The 25,185-nt window shown below is 36.5% G+C and overlaps 1 protein-coding gene across 23 annotated transcripts in view; it reads left to right on the forward strand.

Moving 5' to 3' along the window:
• The window catches only part of LOC147837446 (uncharacterized), a 287,795-nt gene that overhangs the window by 23,524 nt on the left and 239,086 nt on the right, over positions 1 to 25,185 (forward strand). For all 23 annotated transcript variants that reach the window (XR_015476787.1, XR_015476790.1, XR_015476783.1 and 20 more), the window contains 2 exons: positions 1,040 to 1,076; positions 1,160 to 1,353. Coding sequence is in view for 8 of the 23 variants with exons in the window: in XM_087237470.1 (XP_087093596.1) it covers positions 1,240 to 1,353 (114 nt within the window). In the remaining 15 variants the exon portion in view is untranslated. The remainder of the gene's footprint in view (positions 1 to 1,039; positions 1,077 to 1,159; positions 1,354 to 25,185) is intronic.

Consider the following 25,185-nt stretch of genomic DNA (forward strand, 5'->3'; position numbering starts at 1 on the left):
GATGTCAAACTTAACAAGCGGGTTGAAAAGAACCAAAATGCAGCCATGTGACAAAATCCACATCACTCATTGGCCAGATGTTATTGAACATATTTCCTAAACTGCTTTTCGATTGGTCAGAATTAATGTGCGAGAAAATGGCAATTGAACTGATGGATTCGAATTTCTTCTTTGGGTTAAAACTGTAAATTATCCCTACAGAACTCTCGCAAGTAAACAAACCGGCAGACACAAAATCTCACTTTTTACGGAGGACAAGGGACGACTGCGCTGGCTGATTGTATCCCTCTTCATAGTATACTATATAGTTTGTATATATCACTTTAGACAAACTTTACATTTTAAGAATGAAGCGTGGCTGTGGCTGGAAAACAAGGTTTTAATTGCAAACAATGAAGGCACATCGCAGATCACTTCATGAAGGGGCGTGAATTAATTTGGCTAAACTGCGACATGCGTGTCTGCTTCTACTGTTGTGTCATGTTAGATAAACAGCAGTCAGTGACAGAGACAGACGTGGAAGAAGCAGAGATTCAGGTTATGAATCAAAATCAAACAAAAAGCAGCTTAAATAATGTGTCGATGTCATGAGACACTGGTATTCAAAAATAGTGTTCAAAAGAAACTTTGCGTAGGTGCCATTTTAAGGAATAGCCATTTCAATAAAGGCTTTCTAATATTTTCCCACATTTTTCGAGTGACTTGGACTGATTTTTACTGTTTACCAAGTAAGGTTATTTGATGTATTTGTTGTAGAGTTTGTTCAAACCTTTCTGCAATGATGAATCACACATACACGCTTTTACAACGTATACAGTACACAAACACGCACGTTGTCAATTTAAATGTTGCATTATACCTTCAAATATACTGATAACGGTTGTGCCAGCTTAGTTTTAATATCTTTTCACGTTAACCAAGCAACTATTTTGCCAAAGGGCAACTAGCAATACATTTTGATATGCAAAAAAGATATGTATATTTGACAACTTTTTAAAAATTTTGAGTTCTTCAAAATATTTTGTTTTGTCTTCAACAGAAGGAAGATCTTCAGTCTCGTTTAGAACAAGAGGAGGGTGAGTAAATAGTGACAGAATTTACATTTTTTTTGGTGAACGCTATAAGCCATATATTGTTTTTCGCGGTATGATTGTGACAGGAGACGGATACCAGAGATGTACATAAAGATGATAGTTTATTGAAGTATGGATGGCACAATGACCAGGAGAGAGTTTTGTGATGCAAGGCAAACAGAGATGGGATCAGAGATTGACGACAACCAGATGGGACCAGAAGAAAGCCACACTAGGAGAGACAGATGCAGGCACTGGAGATTATAGGGAAATGAGAAAGGTAAGTAAGCTTTGAATTGCTAATGACACTGACCCTGATTAGAGTGTAGTCCTTCTATAAGCGACAAGGCCGAACACTAAGTGACGGATGATGAGGGAGTTTATGGTGCTGGAATGATGATCGGGAATGATGTGCATATGCGCGGCTGATTAGTGTTCAGGTGAATGTTATCATGTTGATGGTGGTGATTGGGAGTGAGGAGAACCTGGCCTGTCTGTGACAATGATATGATAGCTTAAGTAACCATTGCTTATTTACTTAAGCAGTTTTAAATATTTATCCTGTAGGTAGCATGTTTGCAATGTTCTTCTATACTTAAAAATGTGTTAAAAGTGTTTTATTGACACATTCATACAGTTATGCTTTTAATTTATTTTACTCTTATTGTTTTTTTGTCATTGGTTTAATTTAACTAACTAAATGATCAATAGAAAGTGGAGCATCCACCATCTCTCAACTGGAGATATGGCTCCTTACACCATCTGACAAAACCAGTTAGTACTGGACCATGACCTGTTTCATTATCATAAAGTTGGCTGACAATGACAGTCATCTGCATACTTGATAATGGTTTCTATTTTCCCACCTGCCCTGGCACTGGTATGTGCAAAGGATGTATAACAGAGGTGAAAGAACACATCCTTGTGGGGACCCGGTTAAGGAGCAAATTTTATCAGATAAGCATCCTTTCACTCTAAATTCGTTAAAAACGAATCTTCGATTCGTTAAAAAGTTAAGGATCGAGCCCACCAGCGGCCTCATGTACAGACTTGAATTCATACCAAAACATTGTGTATGGACAAAGCTGTAAATGTGCATACGCAGTAAAAAATTCCCAATCCCAAGCATATTCTCTTTGTACATCCGAATCAACGTAAAACTGAGAGCACGTCCACGAGCGCATAACCCCTCCCTGACTCCTCCTCTTAATAAATGTCGCAATGACTCTACTTTGGCAAAACCAAACGAAAAAGCAATGGCAAAATCAAGCAAAAAGAGAAACTTCACAGAATGTGAATTGGAGTTGCTCCTATCGGAGGTAGACTGGAGAAAAACTGTGTTATTTTCAAGTTTGTCCTCCGGAATTAATAACAAAAGAAAAAACTAGAGTGGGAGAGTTTAGCTGACGCGGTTAATGCAGTGGGGTCTGAATATCGCACTGTCAGTTAATTAAAAAAGAACTGGTCCGATGTAAAGGTGCGGGTTAAGAGGAGAACAGTGGCACACCGTCAAAGTGTGGACCGAACAGGCAGGGGAACAGGGGAACTAACAGCCTTAGAGGAGAGAGTTGGCTCGATTGTGGGCAACACTTTACTGTCTGGAGTAGTATCCATGTCTGTGGGAGACACAGATGTATTTTAAAAAACACTTTGTTAGGGCGGTATAGCAGCACCCATATAAAGGCAGCGCCACCGGCATATCAGCTGCCCAATCGCTCGCTCTGCAACTGACCGAGTACCTGCCACCTTGGAGCCTCATCCCAACCATGCTGTTTGTGAGGATGAATTAATCATGGGTTGACCAAGGCCACCTTGCTACAATATTTGTTAGGCGCATTTGAGCATCACATATTACTCGCACATTTATTGAATGCAAATGTTTCCGATTCACATATGCAAATTCATCTTCAGATGGTGTCTTTATAGCAATGTGTCTGCAGTCGATCGCACCGATTACATTGGGAAAACCAGCGATCGTTGCAAATTGCGCTTTAATGTTTGACTGGTCAACTGTATGGTATGGAAACCTTATAAACCTGCTAGACATGCGGATGTTCTAGTCCCATACAGCTGCCATTGCACGGCTCAAAGATACTTTGTAGTGTGCAATTTAACAGCCTCTATGAGTCGCCAATGGAAATAAAACAAACACACACAACAAATGCACGTACGCCAGACATGAAGTTAGTGTGGACCAACGCACATTCTCGCGTTCATTTCAACATTAGTAAATCCAAACGGGAGTGTGAAATCTGGCGTACACAAAGTTTTTGTGCGTACGCAGCGTTGATACATGAGGCCCCAGGTTATTACTAAGGTCAAACTGTTCCAGCAGTCTACAGTACTAATTAAAATGTGGGGTTGAATTGTGTTAAAAGCAGAGGAAAAGTTTAGAAACGAAAGTCTGGCTTTAAACCATTTTTTCCCAAATATTTTAAAAGAAGGTTAAACAAAGTATGCTTATTTATAGGATTTCATACTAAAATTGGCCAAAAGCAAAACTCAAGAAGAACATCATCTAAAATATGAAATTCATTTTTAATCAGTGGTGGCACAACTGAAATGGCTTATATAATTCTTTTCCTTTCTGTCTGCCAGCAATGTATTTCTGAAGCCCCCGAGAAGACTTTGTGCTACTATAAATGTAATTATATATTCCAAGATCGCTTATTGTAAAGTCACAATATCTTAAATTCACTTTCTGAAAGCACACAGAGTATAACTGTAAAAGGCTAGCAAGCACGGAATAATATTTACTTCACGGGCACGTATATTTGTCCTTGTGCATTTACAAAAGAAATATCAAATGTACCACCGTAGGCTTCAAACAGATTCCTCTGGAGTCAGATTCTGTCTAGTTGTTACGGCTTTAAACACAGTGATTTAAGACTATCCATAGTTTCCGCGATAACCCAAGGGAATCCCTGGCAACATGTTTATGATTTAGCGCCGGCCGTGTCTACCCCGAGCTCGGTGGTGTCAGCGATATGGCCAGAGGTTTGAAACTCTAACATTAGCCCACATGTTTCTGTTTTGACTGTGCAAGTGCTGGGAACCTCTCCGAGTTATTATGCTGCTTATTCAGTGCCGTAATCACCCCACACAGTACCTGCCCTCTGTCCTCGTCCCATAATGCACCGCCTCCAGCAACTAGTGGCCATTTTGGCTTTGAACCAAACCCTAATGAAGAGGCATCTGTTTCAATGGATGTTAAACACTGCTGTTAACTTTCATTTCTCTTCTTGTCCCTCCCTCCTTCCCTGGAGAACGGAGGGATGATAATGGATGGATGCAGGGTGCCTGTTTTTCTGCGAAATGTGAATTTGACGCCAGCCCTTTCTCTTCCTGGCTGCTGCCTAATCAATCATAACCGATCACAAATTCATCAGCTTGAATCAATTTCGGACCGCTAAGATTAAAAGCAGAAAGGTTTGCGGGAGGCTGTTTCTTCCTATGCCTAATTCGTTTCATTTAGGCCAAATTAACCCAGTGCCTTTTAAGGGTAACCATAAGCCTACAGTATATAGGTCTATCTGAAAATAAGAGGTTGTTGTAAATGATCAAAAATTAAATCGCTTACTTTCTATTGCATTCAGATATAAACTCCTCAAGTGCCTTGAACACTAATACATGTAAGTTTGCTTCATTACATGAAAGCGCATTAAACAAAAAAAGCTTTCATGGCAATTACTCAAATGCTCTCACTCCACATATTTAAACACTTTAGCGTCCAGCTCTACGTCCGGAGTAGTGTATCTGTTTTGTAAATATTGATTCCAACTCAATTGCCAATGACAACTCAAAGAAACCTGTGCATTCATCAGCATTAAAGGCCCTGGGACAAATACTGTGCCTTCAAAGGCCTTCACCCATCTAGCAATTAGGGCTAATAGTTACTGCGGGCCAAAATCTTCCCCTTCCTCCACGGCTTCTCTCTTGAGCAATTCGCTGCCCCCCTTCTTTCACCTTGGGGTGGTCACAACCAGGGGGCCAAGCACAGGAAGTTTTCCCGCTTTGAAGATCGGAATTGTAGGTCCAAGGAGCACTTTCAGGGGTGAGCTATGGTCAATTTGGTGTTTCATATTCATTTAGGGGTGTGAAGGTGGAGATATCACTGCAGCAACCTCTGACCTCACTGAAGTTGAATGGAGATATTTCACTCAGTTAGACATTCTCATTTCTTTCTTTTTTTTTTTTTTTTTACAAATAAATGCTTTGACACAGTTACTGTATGTTATTTGGACTGAAATACCCCATCAAATTATTCCCTTCAAATTAACTCTAGTTTTATGCATTCTATTGTTTATGGTCCATTCAAAGCTTTAGTTAAGTTTTTCATTAATTTAGTAATTCCTTTCTTTCTTTCTTTCTTTCTTTCTTTCTTTCTTTCTTTCTTTCTTTCTTTCTTTTATTTATTTACACTCAATGGCCACTTTATTAGGTATACTTTACTAGAACTGGGTTGGACCCCTTTTGCCTTTAGAACCGCCTTAATCCTTCATGGTATAGATTCAACAAGGTGCTGCAAATATTCCTCAGATGTTAGTCCATATTGACACGATAGAAACACGCATTTGCTGCACATTTGTCGATTGCACATTAATGATGTCAGTCACCTTTTCCACCACATACCAAAGGTGCTCTATTGGATTGAGATCTGATGACTGTGGAGCCCATTTGAGTGCAGTGAGCTCATTGTCATGTTCACGAAACCAGTCTGAGATGATTTACGCTTTATGACATGCCATGTTATCCTGCTGAAAGTATACATCAGAACATGGGTACACTGTGGTCATAAAGGGATGGATATATTCAGCATAAATACACAGGTAGGCTGTGGTGTTGACAAAATGGTCAATTGGTACTAATGGGGGCAAAGTGTGCCAAATCCCCCAAACCGTTACACCTGAACTGTTAATACAGGGCACGATGGATCCATGCTTTTATGTTGTTGATGCCAAATTTTGACCCTATCATCTGAATGCCGCAGCAGAAATCGAGACTCATCAGACCAGGCAACGTTTTTCCAATTTTATATTGTCCAATTCTGGTGAGATTGGCAAATTGTAGCCTCAGTTACCTGTTTTTAGCTGACAGGAGTGACACCAAGTGGGGTCTTCTGGTGCTGTAGCAGAATCTTCTTCAAGGTTCGACGTGTTGTGCGTTCAGAGATGCTCTTCTGCATACAGTACCTCAGTTGTAATGAGTGGTTATTTGAGTTGCTGTTGCCTTTCTATCAGCTCGAACCAGTCTGGCCATTCTCCTCTGACCTCTGGCATCAACAAGGCATTTGCGCCCACAGAACTGCTGCTCACTGGATATTTTCTCTTTTTCTGACCATTCTCTGTAAACACTTGAGATAGTTAGGCATGAAAATCCTAGTAGATCAGCAGTTTATGAAATACTCAAACCAACCTATCTGGTGTCAACAACCATGCCAGGTTAAAAGTCACTTAAATCACCTTTCTTCCCCATTCTGATGCTCGGTTTGAGCAACAGCAGATGGTCTTGACCATGTCTTCATCTCTAAATGCATTGGGTTGCTGCCATGTGATTGGCTGATTGGCATCATGTTTTACTAGGGCTGGGCGATAATGCAAAAAAGTTAGCACAATATCATTTTCATATCATTCGGTATCGATAATTATTGAATATTTTAACAATCCATTTAGGAATATCAGGAGTTTTTAATTCAACCACTTTATTTTATTTTACCAACATTACTAAGGCAAATAGTTTTAATAGTGAAAAATGAAAATATTGAAACAAAATATGTGATCTCTTTATAATAAAATAAGTGTTAAAGAAACTCTTAAACTTGATAAATAAAATGTTACAAAATGTGTGCAATGGTAAAGGTAGATCAACATCTTTAAAGTGTGAATAATAATAATACAGTAAACCTCAAACTCTGTGAACAAAACTAAATATAAAAATCAAATCTGAGCTTTCAAGTAAAGGAACCAGCCATCATTATTCAAATACACACTGAACATTAAAAATTTTCAAGTTGAATGAATTACCCCTATTTTGAAAAATCTTTCTGATGGGGAGCTAGTGGCTGGGATGCACCAGAAAAGAAACCAAAAAGCCACTCTGGCGACATCATTTTTGATTTACTATCTCCTCACTGCTACTACACGGCACTCTTTTTCACATGTGTTGTTGCTCTGACCTGAAGGGCCAAGCGTGAGCACATGCATTCCTTCACTATTTTAAATGCAATTTGCACTCGCCCTTGACGTCTCTCATACCCATGAACCGTTTTCTCAGAGGATGAAAAACGGACAAATCATTGCTGCAGCTCTGATGCAAGTTTATGGAAAAAAGTTAAAAGCTTTGCAGTGTTTGAGTGTGCTGTGTTTGTCTGAGGTATTTAGTCTCTGTTATTACTGAAATTTATATATTCCATACAAAGTGTGAAGCAGATTGTTTACTTGCATGAATTGCGGTGCGCTCGCGGTATTCTGAAAAATTCAGGCATTTTTCAACTAGGTGTGCCTGGAAAATGTGTGCACGTCATGTGTGCGTTGCTCCCATGTGCGCATCGTGCAGGACGTGTGCCTCCATTGGAAACAACAAACTTACACCCTAAGCTTATAAGCATTGCTTCCAAGGAGCGTTCAGTAGCATTTTAATAAAACTATAGCCTTCATATCGAAACTTTCCAAACATTTTATTGTTATTGACAATGGTCTTCGGTCAATAAATACTGATGCAGATTTTATTGCCAAGCCCTTTGTTTTATTATATGGAAGATTGTAAATGGCTTGAATGCGTTGTGTCAAAGCCTGCAAATTCTATCATTGGCATGAATGGACAATTCAAGGACAGACAATTCAGACATTGACGTCTAAGGATTAAATACAGAAATTTTTACAGAAATTTCTCTTTACAGAAATCTTCCTACACTAGGTTCTTTTTTTTTTTTTTTTTTTTGGCATATTTAGCCTTCAAATCCACGCTCATGGTAAACCTCTTTTATACTAAATGAAATATTAACTCTTCAACCTGCTGCAATTTTAAACCCAGTGTGATTGTTTATTGTGTTGAAAAGCCAATGTTGGATCGCCTGTAGGAAACCATAGCTGCGCTCTTCCAAACCAAAGTCATGCACAACCAGGTTTGTGAATCCGGTTGGCAGTAGTATGAGTTTCAGTGCCGCCTCCGTTGAGGTGAGCAGAGGTGTCAGTTTAAACTAACGTGAAAGGGCCCGGTCACTTTCTCTCCGCTCCAGGCTTTTTCAGTCCAACTCGGGATCCCGTTTCCCCCTGGCGACCGACTCCTCCAGCACCAGACGCTCAAATCAGTCACAGATTGGCACGAAGAAGAGCACGCTAGAAAGAAAAAGAGCGAAATGGGAGAAAAAGGAAATCCTAATGAATAACATTTGGGGTCCACACCTTGTCTGTCTAGACCCCCCCCTTATTTTTTCCTATTCAGGCTTAACACTTTGATCACACATTCAATTTGTAAATGTTACCAATGACCTCAATCCCTTTTTCTTTCCCAGCATCTCCCGCTCGCCTCCCTCTATAGCGGAGCTCAGCCCCCGGGCCGTCGATTGGGTTTCAAAGTGTTGATCCTCATCTGAAATCTATTGCCGTTATAAAGCGGAGGAGTCGGAGAAATGTCCGTCACCACGCGAGCCGTAATCTGTGATCCCTTTGCTTTGGGAATATGATGGTGTTTCGTTTCAGCTAGTGCCCTGCAAAAGGGCATCCAACACACGTTTGTGGGGGTACATATCAATTTTTCTTGCCTTTGATTTTTTTCACCTTCCATTCTGAATCAATTTAAAACTTGAGTGTTTTTTGACTTGATACTCACCAACGGCCAAGGTATTTCTAAAAACTGTCATGTCAGTTTTCCCTCCCGATATTTTACCAAGAAATGCGTCATATTTCAAAGAGAAGACGGTTCTATCTGTCAACTATGTCTATAGAGATTGGTGTAATTTTTGGTCTGGGAAAACGTAGCCCAGATTGAGCGTCTTTTCAGCTCTCTCTCTCAGCGTCCGCTACCACAAAAGGCCGATAACGTGAATATTGGCTTTGTCCCTCAACACTTCCAATGGAGAAATTCCTGGGTAATCGTTGGCGAGGTCTGCGGTGATTTTGACTAGATTAGTCCTTCCTTCTTATCCTCATTTAGATATACTTTAATGGATATAGTTATTTCTAAGTGCTGACACATAACTTGGAAGTCCTCAGAACATTCTGAGAGCTCTTTTCTATTCTCAAATATGTTTTTTTATGCATTACAGTGTTTCTATTGTTTGCTGAAGCACTCGCATTTGAATCGCTAATGTGCTGTTTTCCGAAACGCAAAAAAACTATTTTAATTTGGAAATTAGTCAGAGGTACGACATGAAGGATTACAGATGAGAATGGATATACAGTTAGAATCAGCTTGTTAACAGAAGTTAATCAGAACTCATTTACAAACCTCTTTACTGGAGTCTCCATGTCAGGCGTGTCTGTGATCAGCGTCTTCCACAGCGAGCCAGGGCTCCAGGTGCTGAAAGAGAACTAAAGAAGGGGGTTTGTAGTGACCTTATCAGCATCTAACCCCTGTCATATCACAGCCTTTATAGGCACACACACATCTCAACACCATGCCAATACACACAACACACCTCAACACGAACACTCCTTTCAAAGTCATCCTTTACATGGAGTCTGCTGCTCTTTTTTTTTTTTTTTAGGTTATAATATTTGAGCTATTTACAGAATGTACCGGTGAACCGAAAGAGTCTCCAAACATCTTTCGGAAAATAAGAAACCAACCACACCGAAAAACAAATGGTGTTAATCAACCTGTTCATCTTTTTAGTTACAATCTGCATATATATTCTAGTTGATTGTGTTAATATTTACTCTTGTTGTACCAAAACATGATTGTCATTTCTTTTTTTTTTTGTTCTGTATTATTCAGTTGAACACTGTTTTTAATCTCTCTGTAATCTTCCATACCTGTTGTTACTATATGAAGTCATATAGACTACTTTATGAATTTGTTTTGTAACTTTAAATTCGCATCTATTGTTATTGTGTAAAAAAATCTCTATATATAGGGTGACACGGTGGCTTCGTGGTTAGCAATGTTGCCTTACAGCAAGAAGGTTGCTGGTTCAAGTCTCGGGTTGGTCAGTTGGCATTTTTGTGTGGAGTTTGGATTTTCTCTCCGTGTGCTCAGGTTTCCTTCACAATCTAAAGACATGTGCATTTGTTGAATTGAATAAGGTAAATTCGAGTGTATGGATGTATCCCAGTGCTGGGTTGCAATTGGAAGTGGCATCTGCTGTGTAAAAGATATGCTGGATAAGTTGGTGGTTTATGAATAAAGTCAAGGGAAAATCAATGAATGAATGAAAAAAATATTAATTCATTAAAAATGTTATTTTGTAAAGAAAATAGTCATACAGACTACTTTTATTATACTTTAATCCATTTTAAAGCTTTATTAAAAAGGATAAATTTAATGGATAAATAAATGTATTTTATTTTTATATAAAAAACGGAAAAGAAACGCATAAAAAACATACACTGATAAAAATGCTGAAATCAACACAATCAATTTGTGTTAGGGCAACATGAAAAAACTTACTTAACCTATTAGTTTTTGCAAATTCAAGTAGATTGAACATAAAACAATCAAGTTGTCAAAAAAGAAAAACTCAGGAGTTGTGTTGTTTCAGCTCAATTTAAACAAGTAGTTGGAACAAACAACAAACACCATTTTTGAGTGTATTATTCAAATGATATTTAGCCAATAGCCATACATGCTATTTATAAGTTTATGGTGTTTTTGATGCTTCATCATCATCATTATTATTATTTCATATTTAAAATAATTAGTATATAATTAAAAGTATTGGGTTTCACTTTATTATAAGTGGCCTTAACTAATATGTACATACATTGAAATTAATAATTAGTGACAATGTACTTATAGTGTAAATGTTTTTACATTGTACCTATTAAAAATTTAATACCTGCATGTAATTAAATCTGTAATTAATTTATGTAATTACACTTATAATTACACTGTTGATGATCCTTTACATTTTAACTTGCTCTGAAACCTACCCATACCACCAAAGCTTTTCCTAATCTTACCCGTATTCCACCTTAATATCGCCATAAGTGTTCCGCAATACATTTTGAATGCAATTTACATTGTATTCAAGTAAGTAATTGAAGTAAGTACATGGTAGTTAAGGACACTTAATATAAAGTGGGACCAAATATAGTTCTAAATAAATGTAGTCATATAAATTAATTTAATGTTACTTATACAGTGCTCAGCATAATTAAGTTCACCATATTTGAATAGTTTGATCCTTTTTTCAGTGAATATAGGCAATGTGTGTTGTTGCATTTAAAGCAAAGAGATTTATTAAACAAATATATTTATTAAAATAATTTTTTAGTCACCAAACATTTAGAAATTGAAAGATAATACAATTAAATTCAAGCAAAATATTGCAAAAACAAATTAGAACCTACAAAATTTCAACTAAATTTTTCTATTTTTATTTATTTTTTTGCTTCTCTTGATTTTTTCCCCTCCTTTTTTACATTTGTATTTAATATTTTTCTATATCATATAAATTTAGGTGTACTAATTTTTGGACCGTTATAATAAGTTATTTTGTTAGATAAGCTCCAGATTTGGCTTCAGTACTGACTAATCTAATGTATGCACAAATATAATATTGTATAGCTTCCTATATAAAATATGAATTTAAGAGAGAGATTTGTGAGGGGTGTACTTATATGTGCTGAGCACTGTATTTTACATTTACATCTATATTCAATCTTTAAATTCACTTGCATTGTTATTGTATAAAAATAAAAAAATACTAAAAACAGCTTGTGGTTAAGTACGTCGACAAATAGCACCATGGTGCTCACGGCGACCCGAGTTCAATTCCCGGCTCTTTTTGCCAACCCTTTCCCTCTCTCACTACTCCCAATACTTTCCTGTCTGTAACCTTCACTATCCTATCCAAATTAAAGGTGAAAAATTTTGCAAAAAAATTTTGCAAATCAATCGTTTAAGGAATAAATGAAAATTTAAATCTATTGGTCCTTGCCAAGGGGACCCTCTACTAAGACCCTGAGGGAAGGATTTGAAATGTATCAAAAAGAGGATGGGATATATCAGATGTAATGTAGACTGTTTTTGTTATCCGCCTGTTAAGTGGTGATGTGTTAGTGGCGTATGAAACACTGTTTACGAGTCCAAGCCGCCACTCATTTGAATTGAGAAAATATTTTTTTATGATCTTTTTTTATTCATATCACACATTAAAGTGAATTGTATATAAAATCCTGGTGTACACAGCAGTCTCTGGACTTTTAACAATTAATAAAAAAATGAATCACTTTCTGGACATCGGATATTAGGCATGGACATATATATTACGATCGTGATTTTCTAAATTATTACAGCGCTTTGTAAACGTTTATTATTGTCATTTGATGAATCTCCCCATACAGTTTAATAGAGCGCTTTGACCCAGAAGCTGATTCGTGTGACGTTACACGTTATAAGCAGATCCAGTGTTTTTGTATCTATTTTAAAGCTTTAAATTGCCAATTTATTGGTATTGCATATAATAACATTTAAGCATAACTACACATTTGAGTGGTCTGTACAATTAAGAATTATGTTGGATTCACTAAAGCAGTTTCTACATGAGAAGACATTCCCATCACTTTAGTTCACATATGAGATGAGTAACCGCCGCTGTGCTTTTTTTTTTTTTTTACTCGCCGTAGTATCACTCACAGCAAGAAAAAAAACTGATGGAAAGCCTGTCTCATCTCTTAAAGGCATGGGATGTGTCTCATATAAAGAGACAGCAATGGTGAACACACTTCACATGAAATTTGCATTATTAATTGAAGAATCTGCTTGAAGGCTGTTCTTCTGTATATTAAATGAATTCGTCTGAGGAAAAAGCCAATTCAGAATAAAGCACATTTTGGACAGCAGGCCTTTCATTGGCATCCAAAAACATAATATGTTTGACAACTAGTCTTTCATTCCAGCCAACGCAAACATCTAATTGGGCACCTTGAAGCAACTGTTTGCAGAAGGCAAATAAAGCTACCACAGCTAGGTTTGTGCGGAAACATTTGCTCACATATGAGGAGAACGACACACATTTTAGGGGGCAACCCACTGGAGACGTCGCGCACACTCAAACACTCCTTAAGATTGCCCCCAATAAACGCATTCGCAGACATTCATGCGTTTCGGCATCTGCAATATTGATCATGTAGCTGAGGCAGGGTCGGAGGTTTGAAAGCTTTTACAGTGTAGGAAGCTAAAAACGCCTTGTGGGCTCCTTAAGGTGAAATGCTGCACGACTTTTCAGAAACGAGCCTTTCCCATCCCGGCGGCCCCCAGAGCCACAGCAGCAACTCTACACGAAATGCTCAATTAGAGCGGCACATCCAATATTTATCTAGTACACTGCCAAACTCGCAGCTCAATTTACTAGACACGACGATTTACAAGGCATGTCCTGGTTCAGGCATTCCTGAGAAATTGTGAAACCGTTTGTATATTGTTTGTTTAGAATGTAGGTTTAGTTTGTTCAACGTATGTAGATTATAAGCTAGATGAAGTCAAAGAGACTTGAATTTATGAATTTGTTTTGCAACTTTAAACTTCACGTCCATTGTTATTGTGCAGAAAAATATTTTAATGCATGATTAAAATTCATACAGACTACTTTTATTGTACTTTAATGCAACTTTCATTGTTTTTGCGGTGAAACAAATGATTACAGATTACTTATTATAGGGTCAATGTAGTTTTTTTGGTGCTCTCTGCTTGCAAAAAAAGCATAAAAATGATGAAAATGTAATACAGCAAAAGTTTTTTTATTGTTCATATCATATTTACAGAAGGCACCTACTAAAATGTCAAAAATGCTAAATGTTATCAAAAAAGCCTTATGAGGATTATTTAGAACAAGAATTGATGACACAAAACACACTGTATGTACTGATATGTATGCATACAGTGGGTATGGAAAGTATTCAGACCCCCTTAAATTTTCCACTCTTTGTTATATTTCAGCCATTTGCTTAATCATTTAAGTTATTTTTTTCTCATTAATGTACACCAGCACCACATATTGGCTGAAAAACACAGTTGTGTTGACATTTTTGCAGATTTATTAAAAAGAAAAAACTGAAATATTATTGATCTAATACAGCCATGAGTGTTTTTGGGAAGGATGCAACAAGTTTTGGATTTGGGTATCCTCTGCAATTCCTCCTTGCAGATCCTTTCCAGTTCTGTCTGGTTTGATGGTAAGCTTTAGTGTACAGCCATTTTTAGGTCTCTCCAGTGCTGCTCAACTGGGTTTAAGTAAGGGCTTTAGCTGGGCGATTCAAGAACAGTGATTGAGTTATTGTGAAGCCACTCCTTCCTTATTTTAGCTGTGTATGTGTGCATATATATATATATATATATATATATATATATATATATATATATATATATATATATATATATATATATATATATATATATATATTAGGATCACACGTTTTCTTCATGAATTAGTGAAGACACCCACTAAAATATAATTGTTGCAGTTGCAACAGTTTATATACCAAAAACAACTTGTAAGACATATTTAGTGAAAGAAACGAAAATAAATATATTCAAAACTCTATTTCAGATTAGAGTGGAGCGTCAAATAACAGATTAATTCTCATTTTAAGTTTTTACACTTTCTTAGAATATTTCAAGTCACTATGTTTTACTGATTGGTCAGCAAGAAGTTTTTATTCATTAATCATTATAATAATAATCCAGTACACTGCCAAACTCGCATCTAAATGTACTAGACACAATGATTTACAAGGCATGTCTTGGTTCAGGCATTCCTGAGAAATTGTGAAAGCATTTGTATATTGTTTATTTAAAAAGTGTTTTTTTTTTTTCAATATATGTAGATTATAAGCTACATGAAGTCAAATAGACTACTTTATGAATTCGTTTTGTGATCTATTAGCACTCTCTGCTTGCAAAAAAAAAAAAAAAAAACGATGAATATGTAAAACAGCAAAAGTTTATTTTATTTTTATTTTTTTATTGTTCATATCATAGAAGGTACTACAATGTCAATAAATGTTAAATGTTACCAAAAAGCCTTATGAGGGATATTTAAATCAAGAATTGATGACACACTAAAACACACTTTATGTACAGATATGTGTATATATACAGTGGGTATGGAAAATATTCAGACAGTTTTCAGCCATTTGCTAAAATCATTTAGGTAATTTTTTCCCATTAATGTACAAACAGCACCCCATGTTGACAAAAAATAAAATAAAAATCACAGAAGTGTTGACCGTTTTGCAGATTTATATATATATATAAAAAAAAACTAAATATCACATGGTGCTAAGTATTCACCCTTTGCTCAGTATTTAGTAGAAGCACCCTTTTGATCTAATACAGCCGTGAGAAAATATGCAACTTCACTTTTTCACTTCAGGCTTTGGGAATCCTCTGCCATTCCTTCTTGCAGATCCTCTCCAGTTCTGTCAGGTGGGATGGTAAACTTTAGTAGACAGCCGTTTTCAGGCCTCTCCAGAGATGCTCAATTGGGTTTAAGTTAAGGCTTTGGCTGGGCCATTCAAGAACAGTGACGGAGTTATTGTGAAGCCACTACTTTGTTATTTTAGCTGTAATTATATATGATATATATATATATATATATATATGTAATTATATATATATATATATGTAATTATATATATATATATATATATATATATATATATATATATATATATATATATATATATGTAATTATATATATATATATATATATATATATATATATATATATATATATATATATATATATATATATATATATATGAATGAACTCACATTTTACCATGAATTTCTAAAGACACCCACTAAAATATCATTCAGTGTTGCATCAATTTAAATACCACATTTTGCAAGACATATTTAGATAAAGAATCAATAAAACTACATTAAAAACTCTATTTAAAATCAAAGTGGAGCATCAAAATACAGATTAATTCTACTTTTAAATACTTAAAAAATGTTTTTAAGTGACTTCGTTTTACTTGTTAATCAGCAAGAAGTTTTCAATCATTTATATGGTCCTTAATTGTACAAGTCGAAATATGTTGTTTCACTTTTTACATAAACAACAGTGGGACATTATTAATTTAATCCCTTTGCACTTCTGTTATCGTTGGCACTTACGTTTTTGTCTTAGTAGCTAACTTTTATTTTTCACCTACTTTGCCCGTGGCTCTAAGGAAATCGTTTTTAGTGTACTCCAATCTCTCACCCACTTTTTCCTCCTTCCACACAGTCAAATCTTCATTGGTGAAACCTAAATTGCACCTCTGTCCAATAAATGTTGCAGAGAGAAGAGGGGAGTAATTAGTTCTTTTAATAAGCAATAATTCATAGCTCACTCTGCACCCTGTCAGATGCAGAGATGGGGCAAGCCACCGTTTCGCCTCGGGGACTGAAGGCAGCCTCATTAAAAGTGCATTAAGTGCTCTCTCACACACGCGCACACACACTCGCACACATGTGAATATGGAGTTATTTAGTATTTAATGCGTTCTCTCATAGATACTAATAGAAGTCTTCCATGAGAAGATCTCTGCGTATTCATTGTGACAGTGCGGTTTGAGTTATAATTAGAGTAAGTAGCTCGTCTGGGATGGACAAATGAACACATTTGTGTTAGGACATCCCGACTTTGAACGTTATTTGATCGGTCTGCGGTGGTGAGCAAGAGTTTGTTGCACTTGCACAGAAGAGAAATGCGGCAATCCAGGCCTGTTCCACTGAGCGCAGGGATGACGAGAGCTGAACAGACAGGCCAAAGCAGGAAGCCCTCAAGTCATGCAAAATGCAACACAAATGCTCCTCCATGAAAGCCCGCTGATGGCACAGACACTAATACGCTCACGCAATCAGTGAGTCTCAAACACACACACAGATATTCAGTCTTGCTTGCAGATCGAAATGCACAAAAAGAGCATGAACATAAATACATATTTACAAGTTCGTATCGACTGTTGAATTAAAATTTGCACTTGCTCCAAAACAATCTTCCACTTTTCATGCATGTATGTTAAATCCTCAGCTCGGTTAGGACTGCTACGCTTTACTCTAGAGAAATGTCCATGTTCAACAGTCGCGCAGCTGCAGAAATGGTTACTGAGGCTGGAGAAATCCATCCGAGTACATGTGGACTCGGCATATGCCTTTCCACCTCAGGGGTGTCCATTTGGATCTGAATTCAGTTGATTTTTATAAATTCATACATATAACTTGGATATTATGTTTGCATTTGTGTCCTCATATCTCAACATTTACATGTTTTATTCAATTTTTATAACTCAGTACTGTTGGTTTTATGAGTATTTAAAGACAATGTCAACCGGAAATTGCCAAGACTTTTATTTCAGTATGTTTATGTACTTCCAACTAAAATGGAATTTAGGTTGTTCGCATGACGTTATTGATGACGTGTGAAATTAAGATAGAGGGCAGAAAGTTATTCTTCTACAAAGAAATAGCTAACAGAACATCAAAATATTTCTGTTTTATGTTGCTTATAATTGTTTAAATCTGTCAAAATAAGAAATGTCATACAGCTTTTATAGCCTTCTACAGTCTCCAAATGTTTTTGCTCATAAAAGGGGGGAAAGTTCAAGAAACTGGCTAAAAAACAGAAGAAAATCGGGATGTAATAAACTATTTTTCAATAAATCCATGTGTACAAGCTTTTTTTGAAAGTGATAGTTTGTTTGACAGCACCAATAAATATTATATACAGGTCTAGTTATGTGTATAAATATGTTAATGTGTTATATAAAAATCAGATTCAAACACCACCACAATTATACAAAGTCTGGGAGAATATAAATAACGCACTTTGCCATGTTATCGCTGTAATCAAATCTCTGTCTTGTTTTGCAATAATCCAAGTCTTTACTGACATTTCGGCAGAATAAACGACAAAATAGACGGTTATTATTGTGGAGCACTTTTCCCCCCTTACAAAAATAAATAAATAATAATGTAGACCAGTGGTTCCCAACCTGTTTTTTGCCTGAGACCCCCTTTTCCCCTAGAAAATATTGTAAGGTCGCCCTCCACATTTAATGATATTATCACTCATAAACATTTGATGAAATATGTTGTTTTCAAACAAACAATATGTTTATTACTATATCTAGATATGTTTATGCACAATTAATAACCTAATGTAATATATAAAAGCAAAACATCAGTAGGATGTTTGTGTTGGCTAAACCTTGCGAAATTGGGTTGAGTCGTATGCAAATGGCTTATTAATTTGGATGACCTCATGCATTCTTTAGCAAGAACTTGGTGATAATGCACTGTGGCTGGGTCAGGGACCTTTTGCTTCGAGAAAATGGAATAAAACTATAGTTCAGGTTACTATCTTGGTATTTCCTGCATTTCGTGTTTCCAGTATTGCTAGCGATGCAACCTGAAATGTTTGGAGCTTCTTCACCTGGGTCATGTATAGCTGCTGAAGGTGAATCAGGGAGACTCTGACTTTTTTTTATAGAGGATGAATTACAAATTTGTCTTTTTTTTGGTCTACTGCTAATTAAAAAAAAAAAAGACTCCCCAGAGAGCTCGCTGAAGTCCCCTTGTGGGCAAACCGTTTGCAACCGCTGATGTAGACTATGCGCTTTATATACTATCGTCTGTTATTTCGTGAAGTCTGGAAGATATCCGCATGGAGGAAAACTATATTAATTTATAATGAAGATGTTTTTGACCAAATAGTAAATTGTATTATGTGTACAGCTCTTTGTTAACGAATGCTACAAAATACTGTGGCATAGAAAACTGATAAACTGTAATAAATACTGTAACGTTAGTGTAAACTGTAGTGCATTGTAATGGTGTTTAATTATTAAGTAGAAAACTGAAGCCTATTGAATAATTTGTTTATTGCTACAGTGATGTACCGCAGCAACAATGACAGTTTCATTCAAGAATTTATCTATGGTGTGTTTACAAACACTATGTTGTTTACTATAGTATTATTTCATGTAACATAATGGCTTAAGGCTGGATACATTGTGCGATTTTCCCTTTTTTTTTTTCTTTTCTTTTCTTTTATAATCCTGAACGATTGTAGCATGTCAGACTGCACGGACATGGCTCTTATGTCACACTGTAAGATCTCTGTCATAAAGTCACACTGAACGACAATGGAGACGCCCCAAACACGAAAGGAAACGCCCCTGGAGTTTAACGTCATCCACCCTTGACATTTTCACTATCCCGCGTTCTGTAATGCAAACGTAAACAAACTGTAGCATCAATTTTGCGCACAGCCTGTCTCAATAACAAAGCCAGAAAGAAAAAAAAAAACAGTCATTTGAATTGTCAAATGGATTGCGTCATCAGATTTGGTGCTCCTATTGGTTCTTGAATTAACGCTCATCGCAGCTGTTGTCACACTGTAGGAAAGTGTCTGAAAACTTCTGATTCTGCCAGAACTTTATCAGAGGAAAGATCTGATTGCAACAGGCACTAAACAGCTGTCAGTGAACATGTCAAATCAACGATCAAAGATCACTGATTTTAGCTTAGGATTTCAGGAATCTTTAGGGATTTCCCAAATTTGTGTCCGATGACAAAATCGTAGCTGAAATCTCATAGTGTGAGCAGGGCTTTTGATAATATCTACCGTCTTGATACTATCGATATTTTAGTTCAGTGGAAAACTCGCCTTCCTCATGATATAAGGATCATGCCAAACATATGTCGTTATTTTCTATTATATCTCCATTGAAATATGGAATAAATCGCAAAAATACAGACTTTCCTCTGTCTTCCATTAATTTTTGTTTCTTCCTGCCCTCCATCTAAATTTCGCTCGTCACCAGAACTACGTTATTGCAAACAAACTATTGAGTTTGTTTTGAGTGTGGCTTTCTTTTTGCGCATCATTCCCTTGTAGCAAACTAATGGTAAAAGGTGCGTGGTTAAGAATATTGTGGCCAAAGTCATCAGATTGATGTCAATCACAAAGGACCGCCACTCTAAACATGCAATCAAATGGTCAGACTTAGATTGAATATGACCAAAATAACCTTTTTTTTCAGTTGATTAACTTGCATGGATTATTTATTCATTTGAAAAATAGTAGTGTCTAGCAAAATATTCAGAACATTTTGATTTCACACACACACATAAACAAAAAATAGAAGTTTTAACTAAACCTTATTGGATCTTCAGAGTATTAGGGAAGCTTATAACTCTCTCTTCCAACTCTATTTTGGGTAAAGTACAGCACAAAAGTCTGTTGGTAATAAAAACTGTCATACAAGACATGCAGCACATTATGCTATATATCAGAACAAAAGGCTTCATTTGTGATTTATATAACACATTCTTTACATTCAGCCTCTCTCTGCAATTCTCACTCACACACACACACACACGCACGCGCACACACAAATTTCCACATATATCCAGTTCTCCACACACTTTTTTCATTTGTGTGGAAGTTGTGGTTTCCACACATCAGTATCCGGTGGTGTCTGTTTGTGTGTCTGAAGGTGTTTGAGGACGTGTCCATTGTGTGCAAGCCGTAATGGAGAACATTAATGATTTAGACCCACTGAGGGGGAGAGAGAGTGGGTGGTTATGGCTTTATAGTTAGCACTGAAACACAGTGGGATATCTGTAATCTCTATTGTAGATTTTGGTCAACTGATTGCGATGAATTATGCATTGCTAAAAGCCTTCAGCTTCCATGGTAAACCTCCTTTTTTTATTCTGTTGTTGTTGTTAAAAGGCTGCGCTTGCAACAACCACTTTATCAAAATCCCTGAATCCCAACATTCTGCACTTATTCGCTACAACAAAACACACACATAGAGATAAACAACAAGAACCTTATAAATACAACGCATCAGCCTACGGTTTTATTGTAAACTGATAAAAGATCTTCAAGACAGCCTGCACAGACCTTCTGCCCCAGTGCTTTCGGTTCAGCTACGACTTTCCACATGCTACACCCTCTGCTGGGAATCTGCACTCCTCGTTCTTACAGGGCTTCTAAAGTTCCAATCTAAACCCCAGTCTGATTTGTAGTATAGTTTCAGGAGCTCGGAAACATTGGTGATTTTAAATACATGCAATTTAGCATCTATTAATGGATGGAAGCTTTGGACTTTGAGTCGCCAGACCAAACTAGAATCCTTATTGATGTAAGCCTACACAATGTGGAACCACTAAGCCACGGTAATAACCACACTCACATAAAACACAAAACTCTATGCAGTTAAAACATTGATACAGTATGTCTCATTTTATTGTCTGCAACAATTGCATCATTACAAAAAGAGTTTCTATTGTGTGCAAGTCACTCATTTTCTCATATACAGAGATCAGAATTAGAGAACGACCTACAATTTCCTAAAGTTATTCTAACATGAGTAAAAAACATTTTTAAATATTTGTAACAAGTTATATATACTACCTGACAAAAGTCTTTGATCCCAGTTTTAAGAGCAACATATAATAACTTGACTACTGGTTGATCATTTGGAAAAGTGTCAGAAGGAAGATTAATTTTTCAGATGAATCATCTGTTGAACTGCATCCCAATTATCACAAATGCTGCAGAAGACCTATCCGAACCCACATGGACCCAAGATTCTCATAGAAATCAGTCAGGTTTGGTGAAGGAAAAATCATGGTTTGGGGTTACATTTATTATGGGGCCGTGTGAGCGATCTGCAGAGTGGATGGCAACATTAACAGCCTGAGGTATAAAGACATTTGTGCTACCCATTACATTACTAACCACAGGAGAGGGCAAATTCTTCTGCAGGATAGAGCTCCTTCTCTTACTTCAGCCTCCACATCAAAGTTCCTGAAAGCAAAGAGGGTCAAGGTGCTCCAGGATTGGGCAGCCTAGTCACCAGATATGAACATTATTAAGCATGTTTGGGGTAAGATGGAGGAGGCATTGGAGATGAATCCAAAGAATCTTGATGAAGTCCTGCTTTCTCTGCCATTTCAGATGACTTTATTAATAAGTTATTTGAGTCATTGCAGAGATGTATAAATGCAGTCGTCCAAGCAGTCATACACAATATTAATTATTTTTCCACTGCACCATGACTTTATATTCTATACTGTACATTATTTCTGTTAAGTGACAAGACTTTTGTATAAGCAAAGTCAGACCTTACTGTCCAAATTAAATAATTGAAAATCGAGGCATGATCATAAGGCCTTTGCCTTTCATATAAGCCACTTCTCATACCAAGTGATCAACTAGAGGTCAAGGTATTATTTGTTGTTCCTAAAACTTGCATAGGCGACAGGACTTTTGTCAGGTAGTGCATATATATATCCTGAAGCATAGTATAACAATTTAAATGAAAACAATATTTGAATAATAACTGTAAACCCTGAGTCATCAGGTTGTCTAAATTAAGGGTTTTCAAACTGTGGGGCGCGCCAGCACCTATTAAGTGGGGCGCGAGACATTGAGGTATGCACTCGAAAAATATGATTTTTAGTGTGAATCTGATTAATGTTAGCTCCACATCTAACTATCAGGCACCTGTAGAGTTAATGCGTTCCAGTAAACTGGATGCTTTTTAAAATGAATGACGAATGAAAGTAAAACTAGTGAGTATCTGGCAAAAAGGTGCCCTTCTGAATCAAATCAGCAGGATGTTCTTCTGACAAACTGGGGTATTGGATGCAAATAAAGAGTAAGAACTGGTGGAAGAGTGTTATGGAATTTAATAACGCATGCTAACTGGAAAGAAAAAACTTCTGCATTTCGCAATGTGCGTGTTTGTGGTCCTTCAGTGACATTCTTGTGTTGACTTGTCTGAAAATATGGCTAAACGTTTTACATAACGGGGGGGGGGGTTGTGTGTCTTAAAAAATTGAAAACCCCTGGTCTAATTGAAGGACTAATAGATTAAGAAGATCCTTTCCTTACAGCCAGAGTATGTGAAGCTGGTCCATATCTTTGATGTCTTTTTTACCCTTTTAACCTGACTCGTCACCTCTGAATTGTTTTAGCCCCTCTCCTTCCCCAGCACCACCTGTCTCGATCTGCTATATGAAGGTTTTTCCATGTTGCTTGCTATAGCATGCATACAGTTCTCTCTCTCATGTGCTTGGTTTGGCAGTAGCCTTCACTCACAGCATAGCAGACCTACATCCGCCAATAGAAGCATATTTATGTTTCTTTATTATCAGAAAATACGCTTTAAATATTTTCAGAGAGTTTTCATGATTAAAATGAATATGATAAAATCGAATTTTTTTAGTTTCACTAGAAGTGGATATCCAAGTGGAATGTATTGTATTGTGGGATGCAATATTCCTCACAATGTGCTCTTTCTGTCTATATTTTGGAAATTCAACTTGAATCTCTTGCAACATAGACAATGGTCATTCCATGCGCAGTTAACATACTTTACAGTATACTGCAGTTACAGTGCTTGCTGTTCCAAACATAGAAGCGTCTCTCACTGTCTGCTTCTTATAGCACAGTGTTGTCCTCAGATCTCAGAGATTTGATAAACTGACAGCAAAGCCGAAGTGCCTCAAGAACTAAGACGCTGGGGAGCGAGGTTAAGCCTCCAAAGTCCGAACACAACCATTTAGCAGAGACCACTCCACCTCACACCAAATTAATATTTCAGCATTCAATCTATATTCATTATAGAACACACTGCCTTTGACCGCCTCTTCTGCGGGCACGTACACAAGCTTTTATTTCTTCGTCTTATTTATTTATTTAGTTCCCTGAAGCAAGTCGACATGCTGCAATTATTGCTGACTATTAAAGGGCACTTTAAACATCTCCACCGTTGCTACGGGCACAGCAGCGATGTGAATTAAAGAGACTCCTGGATAGGGGCAGGTGGGTCTGATGTGAAATGACAGGCAGAAGTGGGTAAGACTGCACTGCAGTTCAACTCTTTACATCTATCTGAATGTTCACCTGGTGTGTGCGCCTCTGTGTCTTAACAATCAGGTTCAGGTTATATTTAGAGGGTATTATATTTTCAGGGTTTAAAAAGGCTTTCACAAAAAAAGCATTAATTCATTATTTTTAATGGAATATTGGAGTTATCACATAAAATCTAATCTGAAGATCAAATCAAGCCTTTTATTTTAAGAAACTTTTAAGCAAATTTGATACTTAATAGCAACTTCAATATTGTACAATAAATGCCTGTTCACACCAAGATAAATGTTTGGTGAACAAAAAGAGAAAGTAAGCAAGAAAGTGTTGCACTGTTTTACAAAACAGTGCTGTTTTTGCTTATTTTGCGAATCATGGCACTTTATTGGATTTGGAATGGTTCAATTAAGAACATTTAACATTTATTGAAGATATCTATTGTCTAAATAAAGTATTATAATAACAAAGGTTCTTTAGATTCTAAAAAAAAAAATTAAGAACTATTCAGGTTATCTGTAACCTATAGGTAGGGCCAGACGGAATCTGCGCTTATTTTTTGCTATTTCTGCGCAGAATTTTGTTAAAAATCTGCAGGTTCATACAGAATGATTTTGGCAGTATCATAACTAAAACTTTAATTTATGAAATAAAAAGTAATACCTTTTTAACTTGTATTTATTGTTTACAATGCAAATCCAATTACATACGCTTTATTTAGTAAACAAAGCAAGTCTCTCACGTAATTTATCTACTAAAAGACAGAACAAAGGACTTTACAAACTGTATTGCAAATAAACTTTGAACATTTTTATATTAGTCAATAATATTATTGAAATTAATTTTAAAAATGAATAAATATAATAATAAATTTACACAAGTAAATCAGAATCAATGATGGGCTAAAGATCTATTATCAGTATTCTGTGCGCACAGATTCCGTGTGGGCCTACCTACAGGTTCTCTCAGCCTGATCTCACGAGGAAACGTAACTATTTTACGTTTTGTCAGTTTATTCGGTTAGTTCAATTGTATGTAAATGTACGATTTTAAAAAGGAGGCATGGCACCA

Source organism: Danio rerio, chromosome 1 (assembly GCF_052040795.2).
Source record: "Danio rerio strain M-AB ecotype USA chromosome 1, GRCz13ab, whole genome shotgun sequence".
NCBI classification, from domain to species: domain Eukaryota; kingdom Metazoa; phylum Chordata; class Actinopteri; order Cypriniformes; family Danionidae; genus Danio; species Danio rerio.